Genomic DNA, 25371 nt, shown 5'->3' on the forward strand with positions numbered 1-25371 from the left:
AACAGAAGGGTTCTAGCTTCCAAACTGAAAAGGCTGGTATCACACTGAAAGCCACTACTAACACATTTCTGGGCTAAAACTTCAGTCAATTACCTCGTTTGTAGAAATCTCTCTCACATTGTCCTCTCTTTTCAAATCCTCAATTCCACACTCCTTTATCTCAGTTGATGATTTTGTTACTAGTTCACTGATAAAACAGAAACAACCAGATAATGTCCTCATCCCCTTGCCAAATGTACCAACCTCCCTACACCTTATCCACTTCCTCTGCCTTCACTACTTCAATGGATGCACAGCTTGAACTCATACTCAACCAAGTCTTCCATTTATACACTGGATCCCTCCCCACTGGCCAAGGACTTTGCTTCTGCAATTGTCTCCTATTCTTGTAATAATTTCCCCCCATCCCTAGGCTATAGTGATTCCTCTATTAGACAAACTTGCTCTATTCTCTCCCACCATAAAAAAACATTAATATCTTTCCTTGACTCCACATCCCAATCCCCATCCAGCCATTGTTCCATTTTCCTGTTCCCCTTTAATTCCTCAAAAGAGTTGTCTTTATTTTTTCCAATTCTGTTCTTTCCATTCCTTCTTGAGCCTACTTTTCAATCAGATTTTGTCCCCACACTTCAATGAAACTGCTTATCAGTCACCAATAAACTCTGCATTGTCAACTCCAGTGGTTAATTCTGAGTCCTTATCATACTCAACTCTTAACAACATCTGACAGAGTGAATCCTGCCCTCCTGAAAAACATTTTTTCAAAAACTCTTCTGGATCTATCTCATTGACTGTTTCTTTTCTGATCCTCTTCCATTTCCCAATGGTAAATTCTAAAATGCTCTAGAACTCAATCCCAAGAGTTCTTCCATATCTGTATCACTCCTCACGGAAAACTCATCAAAGAACCACGGTATTAAATACCAACTATACATGAAGGATTACCAAATTTATCTCTGACCCCCATCTCTCCTGTGAGGCCAAGACTTGAATGACCACCTGCTTCCTGGACAATTCTACTTGCCTATCAACATGTATCTCAAACCCAATATATCCAAAACACAGCTCAATCCCACTGCATCCTATCCCCCAAACAGTACCTCGGTCTTCCCCATCTCAGTAAAGTGTTGCCATCATTTACCAAGCTGCTCAGTCCAAAAATCTAAAGATTCATTCCTTACTCCTCTCTTTCTCCAACCCCATATCCAGTCCATCAGTAAACTCTGTATAATTCAACTCTGACCATTTCTCACTACATCTAAGCCACTACATATTTCACCTGGACTTACTGAAATAGACTCCGAATAGGTCTCACTACTTAACACTCTTGGGAATCTTACAGTCAATTTCCATACCAATTCATGCTCCCATTAATGTGACTCTTTAAAATGTAAGTTTGTGCTGTTCAAAAGACTCTAACAGAACAAATTCCAAAGTTCTTACCAAGTCCATTCCCTGGTCTCTGGTTACATTTCCAATTTAGGTTCCTACTACTCTTTTCTCTTATTCACTCCATGGACAGCAAACTGGCCTTTTGCTTGTCATCATTCCATGTGTATTTCTGCTTCAGAATCTTTGTGTTTGCCATCCCTTCACCTAGAACACTCTTCCACCAGTCACGTGGCTTGTGTTCTCACTGATTTGGGTCTCTGCTCATCTGAGTGAGACATTTCCTGCCCACCCTATGTAAAAAATTATCCTATCATTCTCTGTTCTATTACTCTGTTTGTATTTATAGTCCTCATCTGTATCTGACATTTCATTATATACTACTCTATTTCTTAATTTATGCCTTCCTAGTAGAATGTAAATTCCATGAGGGGAAGGGATTTTGTCTATTTATGGCACTCCTATATCCCTAGTGTCTAGAACTGTGTGTGTGTGTGTGTGTGTAATTTCTCTAAATATTTATTAAATAAATGAATGACTATCCAGAACAATGAATGAACAATGGCAAGGCATATCAATAAAAAATTTCAGAGCATCAAGATAAAGAGGTCATAAATATTTCCAGATAGAAAAAACACGTCACATACAAAGAAATTAAATTCTGAATATTTGATAATATTGATAGAGAAGGGTGAGCAGGGGCTGTTGCTTTTCTGTTAAAAGGCTTAAACAGTGAGAGTTTTTTCCCAGCTTTATTCAGGTATAATTAATGCATGATAAACTTAACATGTACAAAGTATACATTTTGATGGGTTTTGAAACCATTACCACAATCAAGATAATAAATATCCGATGCTGGGAGACAATGCAGAAATAACTCTGAAATTATGAAAGAATATTACTTTCAACCCAGAATAATTCTATACCTAACTGAATATTTAGATGAGGGCAAAATAATGACCTTTTTTGGCCCTGTAAGGAATAAAAGGTTTTAACTTTCAAGTATCCCTTTTTAGGAAGCAACTAGAAAATGTAGTATTTCTAGAACCAATTTAAAGAGCATATGAATAAACCAGGAAGGAAAATGACCCAAACTCAAGAATTAGTTGATCAAACACTGAAGAATGGCAGAGAAAGCCTCAGGCACAATAGATAAGTATTTAGTTCAGAAAGCAAACAGAGCATATTGATAGAAGGAGATAGTTGAAGGAGGAAGGTCTCCAAGTGGTTGGGAATGGAATTTGGAACTGACAGATTATATGATATTCTAAGCATCTGAGAAAATTGCTACCATATGTCTAACAAGTCTGTTGGGATATCTGAAAAATATTAGCCATAGGTACATAAAAAACAAAGCAAATGGGGAAAAATGCAATTACTGCATTAACTATGAGGGGACGGTATTTAAAAAATAAATAAATGCAATCAAGGTATACTACGTGACTCAGCAATGCATGATATTTAATATTCCTAGTAATGCTAGCACTGACTACTGATTTAACCAAAAATTGTATTAGGACATTGGGAGGAGTATAAGTAGTGGAGTAAGAGAAGTAAATTATCTACCCTAACAGGAAAGAATGAGAACATGGCCTATGTATCAGAAGAACACCCAAAAGAGTAAAAAGTGGCTGCTGCCTTTGGGGCAATGATCTGGGGTAGGAACAGAGAAGGGTAGGCAGGGACATTGCTTTTCTGTTAAAAGGCTTAAGCACTGAGAGTTTTCTTCCAGCTTTATTCAGATATAATGTGTGACAAACTTAACATGTATAAAATGTACACTTTGATGGGTTTTGAAACTATTATCACAATCAAAGTAATAAATATACTCATCACTACCAAAAGTCTCCTTTAGCCCCTTGGTAATCCTTCCCTCTTATTTCTCCCCCTCACCCCTTCCTCCTGCCCAAACCTCCCTGGAAACACTGATCTGCTTTCTGTCATTACAGAGTGGTATTTTCTGTAATTTTACATAAGTGGAATCATACAGTATATATTCTTTTTTGTCTGGCTTCTTTCACTCAGCATAATTATTTTGAGATTCATCCATGTTGTTCAGTGTAACACTAGCTCATTCTTTTAACTGCTGAGTAGTATTCTACTGATGACTATGCCATCATTTGTTTATCCATTCACCTACTGATGGACAGTTTGAAGTCCCCATGGGACATGTGAGTGGGTATCTACTAGTAGGCAGTTAAATAGAGTCTGCAGGGGAAAAACTTTTAGGTTAAGGACGCAAATTTGGAAGTAATCATCACAAAAATGGTAACTGAAATACTGAATGAAATTACCCAAAGAGAACATGTAATGTAAGACAGGATGAAAATTCGGATTAAAGGAGAATGCACTGAACTTATATATTAGCATTTTCTTCCTCTCCAAAAGCCAACGAAATGATAGAAAAAGTTTAAATATAAAAAGAAAATCTAATATAGGAGGAGCCAAGATGGCGGCATGAATAGGGCAGCAGAAATCTCCTCCCAAAACCATATACATTTTTGAAAATACAACAAATACAACTATTCCTAAAAGAGAGATCAGAAGATACAGTACAACAGCCAGGCTACATCTACATCTGCGAGAACTCAGCACCTCACAAAGGGGGTAAGATACAAGCCAGGGAACCAAGTGCTCCCCCCACCTCAGCCCACTGGCGGGAGGAGAGGAGTCGGAGCGGGGAGGGGGTGGAAGCACAGGACTGCTGAATAACCATCTCTACTAATTCCCACTTGAAGCGCAGACACACATTGCATGGTGTGCTGGATATTAGGAAAACGGAACAGTAAAATCTGCGAGTGGGTCTCCGCAGCCGGTGCCCCTGGGACAAAAGAAAAGCAAGTGCTTTTTGAAAGTCTTAAAGGGACAGGGGCCTCACAGCTGGACAGCAGCGTCCCAGCACACTCAGCCCAGCAGCTGGGAATCCTGGGGAACTCCAGGTGCCCTAACCCCCTGGGCGACAGCACAGCTCTGAAGCCACTCACGGCAATAAACAGTCTCCCATCCATTTTCCCTCTGGCATGGCCCTGCATTAGCAGGGGAGCAGCCTGAGAACAGCCGTGCCCATAGCAGCCGCCCAAAGTCTCCTCCGCAGCCACCCGGGCCAGACTCAGAGGCCCTGCCAGTGTGCGGCAGCCCAGCACAGACAGAGGAAGCTGGGACAGGGCGTGAAAGGACGCCGTTCTCGCAGGAAAGCACACCTGGTGCGCCTGCCTCTCCCCGCGGGGCTCTGGGCTGCCCCGACAGCTGCTCCAACCACTGCGGCTCAGGAAATAAAACCAGAAGCTGCTCCCCATGTGCGGTATGTTATTCTCCCAGCTGACACACGTGCCAACTGCCTACGACTACCTCTATCGCCATGAAAAGGCAGAAGAATTTGATCCAGTCCAGACTTACCCAGAGAACCCCTGAAAGGGAGCCTGGGGAGATAGATTTAACCAATCTTCCTGAAAAATAATTCAAAATAAAGGTCATAAGCATGCTGATGGACCTGCAGAGAAATATGCAAGAGATAAAGGATCAAGTTAGGGGGCAGAATACAGAAATAAAACAATCTCTGGAAGGACTTAGGAGGAGACTGGATGAGGTGCAGGAGGCCGTTAATGGAATAGAAATCAGAGAACAGGAATACAGAGAAGCTGAGGTAGAGAGAGATAAAAGGATCTCCAGGAATGAAAGAATATTAAGAGAACTATGTGACCAATCCAAATGGAACAATATTTGTATTATAGGGGTACCAGAAGGAGAAGAGAAAAAGGGATAGAAAGTGTCTTTGAAGAAATAATTGTTGAAAACTTCCCCAAACTGGGGGAGGAAATAGTCTCTCAGACCATGGAGGCCCACAGAACTCCCTACACAAGGGACCCAAGGAAGACAACACCAAGACATATAGTAATTAAAATGGCAAAGATCAAGGACAAGGACAGAGTATTAAAGGCAGCCAGAGAGAGAAAAAAGGTCACCTACAAAGGAAAACCCATCAGGCTATCATCAGACTTCTCAACAGAAACCTTACAGGCCAGAAGAGAATGGCATGATATATTTAATGCAATGAAACAGAAGGGCCTAGAACCAAGAATACTGTATCCAGCACGATTATCATTTAAATATGAAGGAGGGATTAAACAATTCCCAGACAAGCAAAAGTTGAGGGTATTTGCCTCCCACAAACCACCTTTACAGGATATTTTAAAGGGACTGCTCTGGAAGGAAGCACTCCTAAGGCTAAATAGATGTCATGAGAGAAAATAAAATCACAGCAAAGAAAGTAAACCAACCCAAAACTAACTAATGGCAAAAAATAAAATCAACTACTCACAAAAGCAGTCAAAGAAAACACAAAAGAGTACAGAATAAAACATCGAACATATAAAGAATGGAGGAGAAGGAATAAGAAGGGAGAGAGAAATAAAGAATCATCAGACTGTGTTTGTAATAGCTTAATAAGTGAGTTAAGTTAGACAGTTAGATAGTAAAGAAGCTATCCTTCAACCTTTGGTAACCACAAATCTAAAACCTACAATGGCAATAAGTACATATCTTTCAATAATCACCCTAAATGTAAATGGACTGAATGCACCAATCAAAAGACACAGAGTAATAGAATGGATAAAAAAGCAAGACCCATCTATATGCTGCTTACAAGAGATGCATCTTAAACCCAAAGACATACACGGTCTAAAAGTCAAGGGATAGAAAAAGATATTTCATGCAAACAACAGGGAGAAAAAAGCAGGTGGTGCAGTACTAGTATCAGACAAAACAGACTTCAAAACAAAGAAAGTAACAAGAGATACAGAAGGACATTACATAATAATAAAGGGGTCAGTCCAAAAAGAGGATATAACCATTATAAATATCTATGCACCCAATACAGGAGCACCGACATATGTGAAACAAATACTAACAGAATTAAAGGAGAAAACAGAATGCAATGGATTCATTTTAGGAGACTTCAACACACTACTCACTCCAAAGGACAGATCCACCAGACAGAAAATAAGTAAAGAGACAGAGGCACTGAACAACACACTAGAACAGATGGACCTAATAGACGTCTACAGAACTCTACACCCAAAAGCAGCAGGATACACATTCTTCTCAAGTGCACATGGAACATTTTCCAAAATAGACCACATACTAGGCCACAAAAAAAGCCTCAGTAAATTCAAAAAGATTGAAGTTCTACCAACCAACTTCTCAAACCACAAAGGTATAAAACTAGAAATAAATTGTACAAAGAAAACAAAAAAACACATGGAGGCTTAACAACATACTCCTTAATAATCAATGGATCAATGACCAAATTAAAATAGAGATCGAGCAATATCTGGAAACAAGTGACAATAACAGCAAAAAGCCCCAACTTCTGTGGGACGCAGCAAAGGCAGTTCAAAGAGGAAGTATATACCAATCCAGGCCATTTTAAAGAAGGAAGAAAATCTCAAATGAATAGTCTAATGTCAAAATTACTGAAATTGGAAAAAGAAGAACAAATGAGGCCCAGAGTCAGCAGAAGGAGAGACATAATAAAGATCAGAGAAGAAATAAAATTGAGAAGAACAAAACAATAGAAAAAAAATCAATGAAACCAAGAACTGGCTTTTTGAGAAAATAAACAAAATAGATAAGCCCCTAGCCAGACTTATTAAGAGAAAAAGGGAATCTACACACATCAACAGAATCAGAAATGAGAAAGGAAAAGTCACGAGGGAAACCACAGAAATACAAAGAATTATTAGAATATACTATCAGAATCTATATGCTAACACGCTGGAAAAACTAGAAGAAATGGACAACTTCCTAGAAAAATACAACCTTCCAAGACTGACCAAGGAAGAAACAGAAAATCTGAACAGAGCAATTACCAGCAACGAAATTGAAGCAGTAATCAAAAAACTACCCAAGACCAAAACCCCCGGGCCAGATGGATTTACCTTGGAATTTTATCAGACATACAGAGAAGACATAATATCCATTCTCCTTAAAGTTTTCCAAAAAATAGAAGAGGAGGGAATCTTCCAAACTCATTCTATGAAGCCAGAATCACTCTAATACCAAAACCAGGCAAAGACACCACCAAAAAAAAAAATTACAGAGCAATATCCCTGATGAACATAGATGCAAAAATACTCAACAAAATATTAGCAAACCAAATTCAAAAACACATCAACAGGATCATACACCATGACCAAGTGGGATTCATCTCAGGGATGCAAGGATGGTACAACATTCGAAAATCCATCAACATCATCCACCACATCACAAAAAGAAGGACAAAAACCACATGATCATCTCCATAGATGCTGAAAAAGCATTCAACAAAATTCAACATTGATTCATGATAAAAACTCTCAACAAAATGGGTATAGAGGGCAAGTACCTCAACATAATAAAGGCCATCTATGATAAACCCACAGCCAACATACTGAACAGCGAGAAGCTGAAAGCTTTCCCTCTGAGATCGGGAACAAGACAGGGATGCCTACTCTCCCCACTGTTATTCAACATAGTACTGGAGGTCCTAGCCATGGCAATTAGACAAAACAAAGAAATACAAGGAATCCAGATTGGTAAAGAAGTTAAACTGTCACTATTGCAGATGACATGATATTGTACATAAAAACCCCTAAAGATTCCACTCCAAAACTACTAGAACTGATATCGGAATACAGCAAAGTTGCAGAACACAAAATTAATACACAGAAATCTGTGGCTTCCCTATACACTAACAATGAACTAACAGAAAGAGAAATCAGGAAAACAATTCCATTCACAATGGCATCAAAAAGAATAAAATACCTAGGAATAAACCTAACCAAGGAAGTGAAAGATCTATACCCTGAAAACTATAAGACACTCTTAAGAGAAATTAAAGAGGACACTAACAAATGGAAACTCATCCCATGCTCTTGGCTAGAAAGAATTAATATTGTCAAAATGGCCATGCTGCCTAAAGCAATCTACAGATTCAATGGAATCCTAATAAAAATACCAACAACATTCTTCAACGAACAGGAACAAATAGTTCTAAAATTCATATGGAACCACCAAAGGCCCTGAATAGCCAAAGCAATCCTGAGAAGGAAAAATAAAGTTGGGGGGACCTTGCTCCCCAACTTCAAGCTCTACTACAAAGCCACAGTAATCAAGACAATTTGGAACTGGCAGAAGAACAGACCCACAGACCAGTGGAACACAATAGAGACTCCAGATATTAACCCAAACATATATGGTCAATTAATATACGATAAAGGAGCCATGGATATACAATGGGGAAATGACAGCCTCTTCAACAGCTGGTGTTGGCAAAACTGGACAGCTACATAAAGAAAAATAAAACTGGATCTTTGTCTAACCCCATACACAAAAGTAAATTCAAAATGGATCAAAGACCTGAATGTAAGTCATGAAACCATAAAACTCTTAGAAAAAACACAGGCAAAAATCTCTTGGACATAAACATGAGCGACTTCTTCATGAACATATCTCCTTGAGCAAGGGAAAAAAAAGCAAAAACAAGTGGGACTATATCAAGCTGAAAAGCTTCTGTACAGCAAAGGACACCATCAATAGAACAAAAAGGCATCCTACAGTATGGGAGAATATATTTATAAATGACAGATCCAATAAAGGGTTGACATCCAAAATATATAAAGAGCTCACCTATCTCAACAAACAAAAAGCAAATAAACCAATAAAAAAATGGGCAGAGGAGCTGAGCAGACAGTTCTCCAAAGAAGAAATTCAGATGGCCAACAGACACATGAAAAGATAGATGCTCCACATCGCTAGTCATCAGAGAAATGCCAATTAAAACCACAATGAGATATCACCTCACACCAGTAAGGATGGCCACCATCCAAAAGACAAACAACAAATGTTGGCGAGGTTCTGGAGAAAGGGGAACCCTCCTACACTGCTGGTGGGAATGTAAATTCATTCATCCATTGTGAAAAGCAGTATGGAGGTTCCTCAAAGAGCTCAAAATAGAAATACCATTTGACCCAGGAACTCCACTTCTAGGAATTTACCCTCAGAATACAGCAGCCCAGTTTGAAAAAAACATATGCACCCCTATGTTTATCGTGGCACTATTTACAGTAGTCAAGAAATGGAAGCAACCTAAGTGCCCATCAGTAGATGAATGGATAAAGAAGATGTGGTACATATACACAATGGAATATTATTCAGCCATAAGAAGAAAACAAATCCTACCATTTGCAACAACATGGATGGAGCTAGAGGGTATTATGCTCAGTGAAATAAGCCAGATGGAGAAAGACAAGTACCAAATGATTTCACTCATATGTGGAGTATAAGAACAAAGAAAAAACTGAAGGAACAAAGCAGCGGCAGATTCACAGAACCCAAGAATGGACTAACAGTTACCAAAGGAAAAGAGACTGGGGAGGATGGGTGGGAAGAGAGGGATAAGGGGGTGAGAAAAAAGAAAGGGGGCATTATGATTAGCATGTATAATGGGGGGAGGGCACGGGGAGGGCTGTGCAACACAGAGAAGACAAGTAGTGATTCTACAGCATCTTACTACGCTGATGGACAGTGACTGTAATGGGGTTTGTGGGGGGACTTGGTGAAGGGGGAAGTTCAGTAAACATAATGTTCCTCATGTATGTAGATTAATGAAACCAAAATAAAAAAAAAGAAGAAAATCTATAGCTGTATTTAAAAAAAAACAGGGAAAAGTCTTATCAGTGAACTATAAATATTGTGGTATTTCTTAAAGACAAAAGAAGGAATGAGGACTTCTACTTTCAGCAGTAAAGCAAGTATCTCCTGCTTGGGTAAACTGCAATAGATATATTTTAAAATGCATTGCTTAATACTGTATATACCTAGTAAAATAGCCTAAAAAACCAAAGTAAAAAGCAACAAAACTACAAGGAAAAATGGACAATTCCGTAATTGTAATGAGAAATGTCAATGCATATTTCTTAGGAAATGAAAGGTCAAAACAGACAAAAATTACAAGTCAATACAAAATGTGATTACAACACTATAATTAACAAGCTGATTTCAAGGACACATACAGACTCCACACCCAACAATTAAGAAGACAACAGCTTTGGGGGACGTTAGACCAGTGGAGAGTTCACCTGTCCTCATGGAGCAAAGTAACTGAGCAAAGACAGGGCTGTCACGGTTGGCATAACTGTATCTCTCTTATTTGAATGCTGAGACCTGACCCTTTCCCACCTAACAGGAGTCTGCTGGAGAGCAAACAGCAGAATACTTTTCTCAATTTTCTTTATCCTGACGGGAGAAAAGCCCAGACTGTATGAGTAACCTCTTCCGAGACTGAGGTAGAAGAAAGGGACAACTGGTAGCATTTACTTCTTTGTTTACTAAGAATAAACTGGGTTAATAAGCCTAGTTCCAAAAATTTTTGAGTGTATGGTAATCAGATACTATGATGGGAAGAATTAAAACACAGTTTAATTCTTCTAACTGAGAAGCCATTCTGCAATAGCTACGATAAATTGATGGTCCCACTTAACTGTTATTGTCTGTTTAAGGGTAGACAAAATGAAAGTAACACATGTACTTTTATTATATTAAAACAATTTTCTTACAACCTTTAATTTTCCTAGAGTGCCAACATTGGTTAACCCAATAATACTGATGTTCATGCAATTTGAAGACAAATCAGATGTTGAAAACTCAAATACTTTCAGAGGCTCTATCAGGCAAATTCAAAGGGGTATTAAGACAGTAAGAGTAGTTGGAAAGCAGCTGCTATTCAACCCCAGGAGACTATTATTTAGGAATGGGGGGTACCAAATTGTCAGATATATCAATTTTTCACAAGAAAAGAGAATCTATTTTTATGTCAAATCCCCAAATTTTACATTTTGGCACTTCAATGTAAACATTAAAAATACGTGAAGACCAACAAAACATGTCTTCAGGTCAGATGCTGTGTGGGCCACTAATTTGCGAGTTCTGTTGCAAACTAATAGATCTGGAAGAGACCTGAGAGGGCTCCTACGTTTATTACTGTTGAAGTGTGTGTGTGTTGTGTGTATTTTGACAAGGAACATTTTCTTTAAATAAGAGTTTACAAAGAAGCACAATGTATTAAATAAATAAAAGCCAAGCTCTCGGGCTGAAAAGGAAGCCGAACTTCTGAGATACTTCTCACTGACCCCCTTCCTTACAGGGAGCTCAAAGCACCTTCAGGGGTTTGAAAACCACTGGCCTAATAATCCAAACCTTCAGATTATCAGTGAGAAAACAGAATCCAATTTCTTACTGAAGTTGCTATTAAAATCCCAAAATGTCATCTGAATTAGAATTTAAGTGCCCTAATTCCTGATTTAATGCTACTTTTACCCATAGTATTGCTACTGATAGTTATGTCAGAGCGTCAATCTACTCAGCACTTATCATAAACTAGGCACGTGCTTTCTTATGTATCAATTCTTTTTATAACAATCCTGTGAGAGAGATGCTCTTATCTTCCTTCACATTGCAGATGGGAGGCTTTGCAGAACTGGGGCTCTAAGAGCAACTGTTACAGAGTAATGTAAGTAGTAAGTGGCAACCAGGATATGAACCAGGGGTCTGTATGACTCTAGAATATGTCTTCTTTAACCCTGTCATGCTGCCACCTAACTCTCCATGAAAATTACCCTTCCTTAAAGCACAAGAGGAGCAGGAATGCCAAAAAGGAGAAAAGATTTCAAAAGAGGACTGCTAATCTTTTACAGGAAACAAAACTCTTCAGTTTGAAAAAATAAATGTTCACAGGACACATAAAGACTGTAAAACCTCAAACTATGTTTATCACATTCCAGGTGATACATGTACCTCCTGAAGCAGGTAACTTTGGAACAAATTATTTTAGAATAAAAGCATTTTAAATAACAGGTAGTCAGCCTGTTATTAAACTCATCCCAATCAGTTGAAAAGAAACAGAATGAACATATTTCCTTAATCTATTGAAGTAAAAATCTTGATGAGAACCTTTTATGCTCTTCCACAAAATGTTCAGGTATCATTCTCAGAAACCAAACCTTGAGATGGAAAGACTACTAACTTGACTCACTGTGATATTTCCTATGTCCTGAATCTTACACTTAGATCTCATCATATTATTAAATTAGTATTTAGCATGATAAGTAAGCCTGTGAATTGAGCAAAGATTCAAACTTCCTAGTATGTTAAGTCTGTTCCCTTTCTTTCCCCTTTCATGACACACCTCCTTCAACTCTCTTCAGTAACCCAGTGCCTTCATGGTCTCACTTACGAATTTCTCCTTTTCAAATTAATTCTCAAAGAAGGCTCAGAAACTCATCCAATTACTAACCACAACATAAAATATCAATAATGCTTTTCAGATTCTACCACTCAATAATAAATAAAATAATCTGGGTGATTATAGATTTAATGTTCAGAAAAATAAACAGTAAGCTCCTTTAACGAAATGGTAGGTTCCTGGTAGAAATGAAGAAGTCTAAAAAATGATTTTTAAAAGAGGTGATGGGCTTAGCTGGACAATAGACTTAGCAGAGACCTAAAGGGGTCCTTAAATGTTTACATTTCACAGAGCAAATACTGTTAAAGCGGTTACAAGGATCTTGAGTAAATTCTTTGAGAATGTTAATGGACTGCTGTATAATAAGGTTGTGCAAACTCTGTCATTTACTTTCATGACTGTGACCAATCTCAGGTAAGTCAGCTCCTTTAAAAAATGCAAAGTGGAACCTGGTATACAAGAAAAGAATAAAAAGCAGGAATTTGCATTATTTCCACACTGGAATACTTGTTATTTTTAAGTAGTTCTTAGCAGGGAGTAAAATTTAAAATCATAAATTTTAAAATTATTTCTCCAAAAGAGTATTCCTTTGGAAATTAGACAAATATACACAGTATGTGGTTGGTACTATGAAAGAATCTATGCAGTGAAGAGTCAGTCTCTTAATTTAAAACTTGTAACTTGAAAAACCTATAATTCTGGGGAAAACTATATACTCAGGTACACATTCAACAAATATTAATGAATGAATACATGACAAATATACAAGTTAAAGACTTCATTATCTACATGCCACATTCTCAAGGAAAGTAAACAATCACAACACAACAGTCTTCCCATCGCCTGAAAGAACCATGTCTCTTTGTGGACTAGCTCTCCTGAGAGCCTGTAAGAATAGAATCCTAGATAATGGATACCAAGGAATGGCCCTATAGGAACCCTGTGCCTATCAGCAGCCTCCTCGGAGAAATACTGCCCTCTGTTCACATACAAGTCTAACCCTAGTTCTACAGACTCAAATGTAGTTAAGGTACTTTCCCTACTAGAACACAACATCACCAAGGAAGGTAAATTTGTGGTTTCTAATTTAAAACACAACAGTAACGACTACACATACTGTAAGAATATAGTAATTTATCCTCCATTTGCCCCATGGTCCCAAGCACAAAAGCCAGTGAGAATTACACCTGGGACTTGCCTGGGCTTCCCCCGCCTTATCTCTAAACATCCCGACCCTCCCCCAAAGCAACAGGCCAAGCGGATCCACCACAATAAAAGGCACCACGCTGCTGCTCTCTCTCTCTCTCTGTCTCTTCCTGTCTCTGTGTGTCTGTCTCGCTGCTCTCTCTCTCTCTCTGTATCTCTGACCCCCTGCTCTCCCTGCGCTCTCTCCCCCCACCCCCATCTGGGGTAGCCACTTTCTCCTTCAGATAATAAAGTCTCTTGTGTGGGCCCGTGGCTCCTGAGTCGTTCTGGGTAAGGAGGGTCATGGTGAGATAACCTTTCATTGGTGCCGTGACTTCGGATGAGGCTCTCCCATTGACTTTGCTCTTCCTCCTGGGACCTGAGCTGCTTTGGGAACCCTCACTGCCCGATCCTCCTCCACGGGCTCACCATCCATTTCCCCGGTCACTTGTCTTCTCACCCAACACCGGCCTTCGATTTGGTGAGTCTCCCCTTCATGGTCGACTTAAACGTCCCTTTGAAACCTGGGAAGTGACCGTTGAGTGTCCAGCACCCCCAAGGGCTCCTCTGGGACAGGGGCACCCCCAACCACGACTTTCAGGGTCACGGTTGACCCCCATAGTCGATCCTTCTCTGCCTCCCCTTGGTGAGAATCCTCATCCACTGAGGCCCAGTCTCCCTTTATCTACGTTTCTACTCAACTCGAAAACTTCTGGTACCAGGTACCGAGCCTCCCCGGCGTTTTCGCCTCGACTCCATAGTTAAAGGTGGTGACAACCCCCTAACTGTGTCTGGTCTTCTCCGCGACCTTCTCAATCGCTCAGGGATGCCTCAGCGACTTCTGAACGGTCTCATTCTCACCATGGGATCTGGCCCCTCCGTTTCCGCAGATTCACTGCTAGGGTGCTTACTCAATAATCTAAAGCCCCTCCACCTCACTCCAGACCTCAAACCTGTTCACTACTTTAATGAGATCTGGCCACAATATCCCTTGGACAATCAGTCTAAATGGCCCCCAAATGGCTCTTTAGATCCTAAAATTCTCTGCGACTTATACAACTTCTGTGAGCATACGGGCAAATGGAAAGAGATCCCATATATCCAGGCTTTCTCCTACCTCCGAACCAAGCTCTCTCTCTGTCTCCCCTGCAATCGTAAACACCTACTACTTGCCTTAAAGTCCACATCCCTAAGCTTTTTTCACGTTCCCAAATACCCTCAACTGCCTATAAAACTCTTAGGCAATGCACCACCACCATGGGCTCTCTTGTCCCCTCCTGGCTCATGCCAGGAGCTCTGTCTGTCCTCTCACTGTATCATTACTTCTCAATCTGTATGTTTTTGTCTAAGTGTGTAAATGAAAAATATTTTTCTACCTCCGGATGGTATTAATAAAAATTGATTTAGAGACAAGTGCTTGTAAAAATTGGGCATTCTAAAACTTCCAGAAAATTCTAATAGAAGATATTAAGCATTAATGCTAATTTAAGTTGAACTGAATAGACATGTCCTTATGGTTATCAGCTGCCTAAGTTTACCTAAAGTCATTTAAGTTGATGGTATCTGTTAAATCTTTCAAAGAAAAATGCTTAAAGTGAAGTGTAGCTTTGTCTAATGTTAGTAACTATTTAAGCAAGTGCCTTAAAACTTTTAACAGCTTCCCAAAATCAAATTCAAAAAGGTGCTTTTACCTCTAGTTCACTCTGATATTTTCCAGAGGGCCCCTGGAACATGTCAGAGGAATTTTTTCTCATTGGAGAAAATATTTGGCTAATTTGGCTTATTTACCTGCTTAATTACCTAGAAGGCACTGTCACAGGGAATGATGCTAAACTTTGTTACTGAATGTTTTGTGTTACAGAAAGATCCAAATTTCCCTATAACAACTGTCTTACAGTAAGCTCTCATCAATCTTTAACCATTGTCATTTGTAAGTTTTTTTGTCATCTATACTCACTGTTTTATTACTCCTAAACTAGTAAAAAACTAGATTTCAGCAGAACAGGTATTAGTTACATAGGATTAAGTAAACTGAAGAAGATGATTTGGTGGCTTTTAGTTTCAAATGTTGTTGATAAAGTGTTTTAAACTTTTTCTCTTAAGCTGACAACAGTTTAGTAAATGACTATCTTTATAAGCAGAATTGAAACTTTATCTTTCTCTCTACCTGATCCCTCCAGAATTTAAAAACTCTCAGTGACTATTTTTATATTTCATGGTAGTATGTTTATTTGCATAAGTTCAATAAGAATCTGCTTTCCTTGTAAGAGGACCAATTAAAAACACTGGTTATATTACCAAGGCTTTGACTGGAACATCATACCTGAGAGACACGTGTGTAAACTCAGATATGAACGGACAGCTTTAAGGAACTAAGATTGACTTTATAAAGCCAACAAAGCCCCTTAGAAGAACTGGCCTGGTACCTTGCTTACAGAGTTCCCAGCAGCCTTACCAGGTGAGTAAGGAAAGTCACTTCCTGGCAGGTGCAGGAACCTCAGGAATGTCTTGGGAACCTAAAGAAGAGAGGAATTTACCCAAATCTACAGGTACTGCAGGCACAACCTGATGGCAAGTCTGGCTTAGCTTTCTGGCCTCAAGAAGCCTTTAAAAGTCCAATCTGAAATTCATTACAAAAAGTTCCAGCAAAGCACATTTAAAAGATCCCATGTAATAATTACTCTTCTTGCTGCACTTATGCAAATAATCAAGCCAACTGTTAATTATTTTCTTAACCTGGTTACTTCTAATAAAAATGAGGGTGATTTTAGAGAAAAGTATTGTTTCAATAATGCAGTCTTATCTATACTAAATCCTAATACTAGTCATTGAGATGTAAACTCGATCCAGAATTCCAGTTTCCCCACGATACCTGGCTATGATTCTCAATTAGACTCTTCATATTTCTAGTTCTCATATTCAGCCATGCATTCTTAATCTCGTCAAGTTTGTCCTTCCAGAACGGAAAATCCAACTCCAGATGTTGCTACTTAACCTAATAAGAATTTGTTCTATCTTGCCTAAAAGCCACAAAACTGCAAATAGTAACAGAAATAAAACCCGGAATAGAAGTGCCAACCTTCCCAGGCCCTTTCAACTGACCAGTGATGGAGACCTAGCTGCACCCTTTACTGCGCCCCCTTTCAGCATGAAGCAGCCAGAGAGCGGTCGTCGCCCCCTTTCCCTAGCAGCAGCTAGTCTCCATCTGTAGAGGGGGAATGAGACAGGGATAATAGGCTTAAAATAAGGTGAGAGCCTCTGAAAAAAGCAAGGCAGGATATTTGCAGTCAGAGCAATGTAAAACTACATGCTAGGAACCCCCCCCTACTAAAACTATGTTGAACATTAAGCTCTAGAATCATTCTTCAGCGAGATCAGTTAATGTTCCCCAGATAAAGAAGAGTAGCATGTTTTATTATGCTAATCATTTGTAATCGTGTATAAGATTCACTTTAGCATACTAAAAGGCCCAAGCCTATGTGCTGTCTTTTCTCCTTCAGATCTGACGAGGTTATTTTGCAAACTGAGCAACTAACTTAGCATGCAGACCCAGCTGTAGATGGCAAAGTAAAAAGCAGGATTCTTTAGCAAATAGACAATACCTCAGCCCACCTTGGGAGCAGAGCAGGCAGCCTTTTGATATGCTCCCAGACCAAGGCGCCGGTGTCCCAGAGAGAAATCAAGGCAGGAAATTCCTTATGTTAAGTTAATTTTTAATATTCAGAGAACACTTAACAAGTCCTTCCCCAAGCCTTTAGAGATAGTCCCCACCTTTTTTGGACAGGCTCTAACACAAGACCCCAAATCCCTTACTCTCTCAAGCTCCACCGTCCTTCAATATGTAGATGATCTCCTCCCGTGCAGTCCCTCCCTACAAACCTCTCAACAGGATACTATTCTCCTTTTAAACTTTCTCTCAGAACACAGCTATCAAGTTTCACCCCCCCAAAGTTCAGCTGTGTGCCTCTCAAGTCACATACATGGGAGTTCAGCTCTCCCCCACGCTACAAGGCCATTATCATAGACAGGAAAAAAAACTTCTCCAAACCATGCCCATTCCAAACAAAGGCACCATCCCTAACTCCCAAATGGCAAGGACCATACACAGTAACCCTTTCCACACCAACTGCAGTTAAACTCCAGGGTCTTCCCCATTAGATACACAGCTCCCACCGTAAGCCGTTTGTCTCAGCTTATTCCCCTCCCATCAAATCTCCCACAGGTTCCTACTCTACCTTGACAGGACCTCTTATCTTACTCTCCGCATTTCACACTGCTCATCTCCACTTCCACTCATCACTGAAGAAGTTTCTGCCAGCACGGAGTCCTAAGACATCCCTTACAAGGCCATGCGTCATGCCTCAAGATTGTTAACCCTGGTCTCAATACCTATTCTCTCACCAGACCTACCTTCCCAACACCGGACCTTCTCTTTCAGACTGTCCAAAAAATTGCACCATCAAAGATTCCCTTTGCCCTACAGGTTGCTTTTCTGCCTACACATAGGTCCCCATCAATGCTATAATTCAGCCACCCTATGTAAACATAGCAATCAGCCCAAATGCAAAAAATTTCTAACCAAACCTTTAACCAGCTTATATTACAGGATTACCAACCCCTCTCCAAAGACGGTGATCCTTATTGAACCTGGAACACGCCATCGCCACTGCAGACCAAGGGCTCATCTGAGGACCGCCCCCCATCAATACAAAAATGAACTTCATCGCCCCTAATCAGCAGGAAGCAGTTACTGAAGACTAACCTTCACCCCTTCCCAAATCCTCTACCACTTATAAAACAGAAAAGGGAGGAATGTAAGAATATAGTAATTTATCCTCCATTTGCCCCATGGTCCCAAGTACATAAGCCGGTGAGAATTACACCTGGGACTTGCCTGGGCTTCCCCCCGCCTTATCTCTAAACATCCCGACTCTCCCCCAAAGCAACAGGCTGAGCGGATCTGCCACAATAAAAGGCACCACGCTGCTGCTCTCTCTCTCTCTCTCTCTCTGCTGCTCTCTGTCTCTGTGTGTCTGTCTGTCTCGCTGCTCGCTCTCTCTCTCTCTGTCTCTCTGCTGCCCTCTCTCTCTCTCTCTCTTTGTCTCTGTCTCTCTGTCCCCCTGCTCTCCCTGCGCTCTCTCCCTCTCTCTCTCTCCCCCAACCCCCGTCTGGGGCAGCCACTCTCTCCTTCAGATAATAAAGTCTCTTGCGTGGGCCCGTGGCTCCTGAGTCGTTCTGGGTAAGGAGGGTCGCGGCGAGATACCCTTTCACATACAACTGACTTGGAACACTTTAAAATATCTATTTCATTTTAAATAACCTAATCGCTTACTTTTAGAACAGTTACAGCTATTTTCAGAAAGTCTTCCCCGAAAATTTCAGAGTTTAGTCACACTACAATTTTCTTTCCTTGCACAGGAGGCATAAGAGTAGAGTAAGGAGGAAAAGAAAGGGTCCATTAGACTCTTCTAAAAGCAGAAAAAGGAAAATGTTTAAAAATCACTGCCTATTAGATATAGATGTTTTTCTTATAAGTTTATACAATTTCCTCCATCCCTTTACTTGTACTCAAATATAGACATTATAGTAGTGCATATTAACAGGTGGAAAGGAAAGAAGTTTTTGTTTTGTTTTGTTTTGTTTTGGCTCACTTCCCTTTTAGACTGCTCTAAAGTGGATTGACCACATGCTGTTCCAAACACAATACATAGCTTTGCTTTTGCCTAGACTTCAATGACGGCAATGCAAAAAGAAAAATACAATATTCCTGTTTTCATTTTCCCTAGATCAGTCTCAGCTCTTTCTGGATGAAATAAGTCTCTCAAGGGACATCAACCTCATAATCTGAGAAACAATGCACTAGATATGAAACAAAAAGGAACACAATGGAAAACCAGAAGCCATTTGTTTTTCCACTTGGGAAAGTTAGCCTGTACAACATCCTTTTCATTACAAAGCCAAGTTACTATTCAGAATTGTAAACTAACTCTTTGCAATACAAATGACTTCAGCTTCAGATAATTAAACAAGGAATCTGAAACAAAACTAAAAAATTTGCATTTCTAACAAGCTCAAAAGCTGCTGGTCTATAAACTAAACTTGAGAACCACTGCTCTCAACCATTTCATATAATCACAGATAAACAATGACAATAAATGCCATAAATTCTATAAACCAGGATAACCATCACATAAAATGAACACTACGGCATAAAAAAGGAGTGAGATAAACCTCTTGACTTACATGAAGTCTTGGTAGCTAGGAAAGCACAATTGGTTGTTATAATTAGCAGTTAATTCCTCAGCCGCCCCTCATCTTAACATTAATTCACTGTGAACACCAGAAATTCGACCAGCAGGAACCAAAGGCAGCTGAGTTGGAGGTGTAAAACCTAATCTGTTTTATAGGAAAGCTACACAACACTTTTTTAAAACTAAAAGCCAAGGTATATGCAGTTATAATTTAGCACTTAACTGGACTATAGTGTTAAGCTACAATGTTAAAAAAAATTGACACATAGAGTTTATAATAGTCCAAAAAAAAGATGGAATTCCTTCATTCCATGTAAATAATAATATGGTTAAAAATCAAATTATTTAAATAAATTCTAACAAACACATGTCAAGCTAATGTAAGAAAGAACATAGAGAATGTCAACTGATACATTTTATTAGAACTAGGCTCAGGCAGAAGGAAAGTGGATGATACGTAAACCACCTAAAAAATACCAGAATGTCTTTCACTTGGACATGCAGAAGATAGAGGTGGAAGTTAAAGATTTAGAGGGAAAATTCTCTGCTGGTTTATTAGAACAGGAAACATCACCTTTTTCTTTATTCTGACAAAGATTGTGTTAGATTATAGTTAATGGACAAATATTTAAACTTTATTGAGCATCCACCATCCTTTGAGACACCAAGCATTAGGGACAGAAATGAGTAAAACACCGTATCTACTCTTAACCAGTTCACAATTAGTGAGAAAGCCATATAAACAACCGGCTGTAACTATACACAATATAAGAACAGTCATATGCATTAAGTATTATCAAAGTGTAGATAGTGAGCTGATTAAATATGCTTGGGAGAAAGGTGAAAGAAGACTTCACTAAGCACAGGCATCTGCTTCGAGGCTTCAAGAAATAAAGCAGGTGAAGAGGGTAGGTAGAGAGCCCACCAGGCAGTGGAGAAAACATGAGCAAAGGAAATGAGAGTTAGTAATATAGATGTGAGTTCTATAAACAGGTCAGTTTGGCTGAAGCAGAATATGGGAAAAGATCAGATGGGAAGATGGACAGGAAGGCAGGGTCCCATATGAAGAGCCTTGGGTGTCAAGCTATTGTCAGGTCTATTTTTCCAGCTTTAGGGAAATGGTGAAGAATTTTTACCCCAAAGTGGACTGCGCGGATCTGCATTTTAATGAAGTCACTTCAACACCACTACAGGGGAAAGACTGAAGATTAAGGATTTTAATTTTTACCTAAAAATTCTGATGAGAGTTTATATTCCGGCAAAGATGAGAAAGAGGTAGAGCTCAATAGAGGTTAAAAAAAAAACTCCCAGTTTAATTTTTACAGAACAAAGTTTGCAAAGAAACAACAAAGACTGAAATATTTTCTTTGTTATCCAAAAGGTTAAGGGTAAAAGAAGCAAAAAAAAAAAACAGTTAAAAATGACATTATGTTCCACCTTGACAAAGATTGTGTTAGATTATAGTTACTGGACAAATATTTTAACTTCTCCGGGCTTCAGTTTCTTCTACATAATGAAGGGCTCAGGGGTTCTTAACCTGGGCTGTAAAATAGAAGTGTATTTCAGTGTAATTGCTTTCCTTTGTAATCCTACTCATTTTATTTAAATTTTAAAATATTCTCTTTTTCTGAGAGTGGATCAATGGCACAAGAGATTGAGATTAAAGAGATTACTTAAAACTCTCATATTATAGGATTTTGGACATTCAATACAGGAACTAAAAGAGAATGCTGCTGGCTAAGGACAAATAAGGATGGGGAAATAGGAAAAGTACAATACCATGGACCAAAAAAATAATACATAGGAATTTAAAGTCTGACTCATGTTAATATTATTTTGCCTTTCCATTTCCCTTTCTTCTTTTATAGATAGGTTAATGTTGGTATTAAATGACTGCTCAATGGCTTTCTTCTTTTATATCCTTAACCTACTGAAGTGTGACTTACAGAATAAAACCTGGTAGTAAAGGCCATGAGAAAATTTTGTGTAGGAGGAAGATTAGGTAATGAAGATAATGGTAATCTTGGCAATCAAATAAAGAAGGTAAGAATGAAAAAGCCTTCTTGATAATGTCCAGACACAAAACTACCTGGCAAAGAAGTTAGGTAAATTTAAAAAATTAAAAAAAACTTTTTTAAAAGTCAGAAACAATTGGATTTAAAAAAACATGTGTGGGACAAAACTAGCTCTTATCATCTCACAATTACAGATTTAATAGCAGGATATTTCTCTCCACTTTCTTTATAACAGTACTCAATGATAAGGAACTCAAAATGACCTGAATTTGTAAGGTCAGGGATAGCATTCAAACTTAAAATGTACATAGCTACTATAAAGAAAGGAAAACAGATTTTAAAAAAACATTTTTAAGAACTATATGAGACATGAGGTATAAAACATATATTATCATAGAAAATGTGAATGAATGATATAATTATTCTTTGAAGGTATTCCCACTACTTACTTTATTTAATCAGATTAAACCATCAAAATAGTTTTTATGAATCAATGAAAGTACTATTGCATCATTTACTCAACGTTCAAAATGACATCTTGCACTGGTTTGAAAAACCACTGAAAGATTACAATAATGTAATTTGTAATATCCTTTTACAGTAAGTAGATCTACTTAGTATTTAAAAAGCTCTATTTTACACATGAGTCTAGTGAGGTAGTCATACAACTATTCAACTAAACAACGGAAGGCTTTTTTTTTGAAGCTGCAAAATCAAGTCTAGTCAGTTTTAAAAATGGTGTTAGAGATTTCATCTCTTAGCAACAATCTGAGGGAAAAAAGCCTTGGGAGTTTTTCTGGAGAAAAATTATAAGAACATTTGTCTTTTTTCCTTCATGAGATTTATCAATCTAACAGATCTGTACGGGAGGGCAAGTTCCTGTCTCTACAGGCAACTCTTCCCACACCTCCCTAGCAATCTGCCTATCTCCAAACCAGAGGCAGGTAACTGAGTGAGGCACCTAAGGCAATCTTTAATGTCACTCTCCTCTTTTCTGTTAACAGCTATTTTACAAAGAATACACGAATGCTATGCTTTAAAAAAGTCACTTTTTAGCAAAACACTATCTAAAACTCCAAAATCTTGCAGTAATTGATTTGTTTCAGAAAAACTATGAGCGTTACACTTGGCTCACTGTGTGCCAAGTGAGCATTGCAACCACTTACGAAAATATATGTAAATCCAGGCACTTTTAGTCCAGATTAATACAGATTGTATGTTCAATGACAGGAAAAATTCAGAATTCACATTTCTGGAGAAACTACCGTAATTGAATTAGGAAAGTAAAATATTTGCCAGGTGCAAGATATTTTGAAATCATTCATAACTATCCTTCAAATAAACCCCACCTTAAGCAAACCCACTAAACAGGGCCACAAATGTACACGGAACATAGTAGGGGAATTTCGTTTTTCAAAAAAATTTATTTAAAATATGACTTGTACACAATGTGAAGAAATCCTTTACTGTGTTTCAAAAAAAGTCATACATACAGTTTATTCCAGAACGGAGAATAAATTATTTTTCTATAAAGTTTAAAGACTACTCACCTCCATTTGCACAGCAGCAGTATTCTGGTCATAATGACCCATCAGATTAGGGAAAAATGTCATGTTGTAGGCCATTTTCATACATCTGGGAACAGTAATTGGTTCACAGGTGAAAAGACTGTGCCCTCTTGTGAAGGGCAGAAAAATACATGTCCACAGAAATGCAAACACTTCCATTTTCTTCAAATTCCTGACTTTACCACATGGCTTGGATTATCACTCTTTTCATTCTCAGATAAAATATTCAAACTCTTCTTCATTTTATTATTTTACCATTTTGAAAGTCGCTCTTTTCCTGAAAATGAGTTCTGGGTCAATTACTGTAAAAACAATCAGGAGAGTGTATCACCAACATCTGTCATAAACTCAAAGCCAGACGTCAAAGTGCAGAGTTAAGATTTTCACCCTAGGTAGCTAATACTAAAAAAAAAGACAATTCCGTCTTAGGGCGACTTTCTTCCACCTGCCTTAGCACAGATTATATAATCTGCTGAGAAAATTTCATCTCTAGGGATGATAGCAGGTCTGTGATGTATGGAACACTGGGCAAAAAGGGAGTACAGGATGAGTGAGATGGAGAAAAAAAGTAATGCTGGGGGTTGGTAGTAAGCTAAAAAGGATGAACAGAATCTTAAAATCTAAGGGCCCCTGCTGGATATCTTATTGCAAACAAGAAAACTGAGTCCTAGGTATATTTCTTAAGATTTAATGGGTTCTGAAACTCTTTAAAGACTCCAAAGAGCCCGTTATTGTGGCAGTCTTCTGGGAATATACTTAGAATTCTTTTTCAAAAGGCCGGCTAGAGGGATACGTCTAGGACTTCTGCGGAAGAGCGAAATTAGTTTTCGCGGGGTGGGGGGAGTGGTGATCCCACCGAGAGGGAAAATGAGCGGAGCTGTGCCGGGAGGGCGACGGAGTGCCGGGGAGAAGGCCTTGGGCTCCGCATCGCGAATACCCGCACCCCCCTGTGCCCAGGCTCCCAGCGCCGGCAGGGTAACTCGCCCCACACCCCGGCACCTGCCTCCGGCCTGGCGCCAGTCAGTAGAGTCCCCGTCCCGCTCGGCGGCGCGGGGTCCCGAGACCACCTTTCCGGAGCTGGCCCCAACTTCTGCGGAAACTTCGGCGGCCGCGGCCTGTCCCGCCGCCGCCCCCACACCTGCGGCGGGGCGCGCGTCCCCAGCCCGCCCCGCACCCCTGGAGGCCCGCCCCGCCCCGGGACCCGCGCGGCCACGGCCTCCCGCCCAGCCGGTGCCCGAGGAGCCGCACCTCGGGCGGCAATCGAAGGCAGCGCTCCTCCCCGTCCCGCTCCAGCCTACCGTTCCCCCAAGACCTGAGACGGCTCCGGAGAGTATCCCGGACTGCAGCCGCCTCCGGAGCCGCACGGGGAGCGAGAGCTGAGCGATCCCGCGAGATTGCGCCGCCGGCTCCGGCGGGCAGGTCCGGGCTCGCGGCGGCTGCGGCGGCGGCGGCTAGGCCTGGCCTTCCGCCCGAGCCCCGCCCGCGCTGTGCCGGCCGGGGCCGCGCCCCGGTGAATGGTGTCGGGGTGCCGCAGTCCGGCTGTGGGGCCGGGAATCCCCCCACCCCTTCCGCCTATGGTACCTGAAGCACCGGGCTGGACCCTGTCTCGCTATCCAGGTCCAGAGGGGCTCAGCCCAGAAGGTTTTTTGAAGCTCTTGGTGAGCCTCTAAATAAAGCTTCCT

General features: G+C 39.9%; 1 protein-coding gene across 5 annotated transcripts in view; it reads right to left on the reverse strand.

The window, feature by feature from the left end:
- The window catches only part of FZD6 (frizzled class receptor 6), a 37411-nt gene extending 12271 nt beyond the window's left edge, over positions 1 to 25140 (reverse strand). Inside the window, exons 1-2 of one of the 5 annotated variants that reach the window (XM_036876330.2) lie at positions 24988 to 25140; positions 23672 to 23966 (exon numbers count right to left, since the gene is read on the reverse strand). In XM_036876330.2, the coding sequence (XP_036732225.1) occupies positions 23672 to 23848 (177 nt within the window). In that variant the 5' untranslated portion in view covers positions 23849 to 23966; positions 24988 to 25140. Of the gene's footprint in view, positions 1 to 23671; positions 23992 to 24937 lie in introns of all 5 variants that reach the window. The other 4 variants (XM_036876328.2, XM_036876327.2, XM_057497845.1 and 1 more) reach the window with 4 other exon arrangements.
- Positions 25141 to 25371: the final 231 nt, after the last annotated feature.

The sequence above is a fragment of the Manis pentadactyla genome, chromosome 3 (assembly GCF_030020395.1).
Source record: "Manis pentadactyla isolate mManPen7 chromosome 3, mManPen7.hap1, whole genome shotgun sequence".
Lineage (NCBI taxonomy): Eukaryota > Metazoa > Chordata > Mammalia > Pholidota > Manidae > Manis > Manis pentadactyla.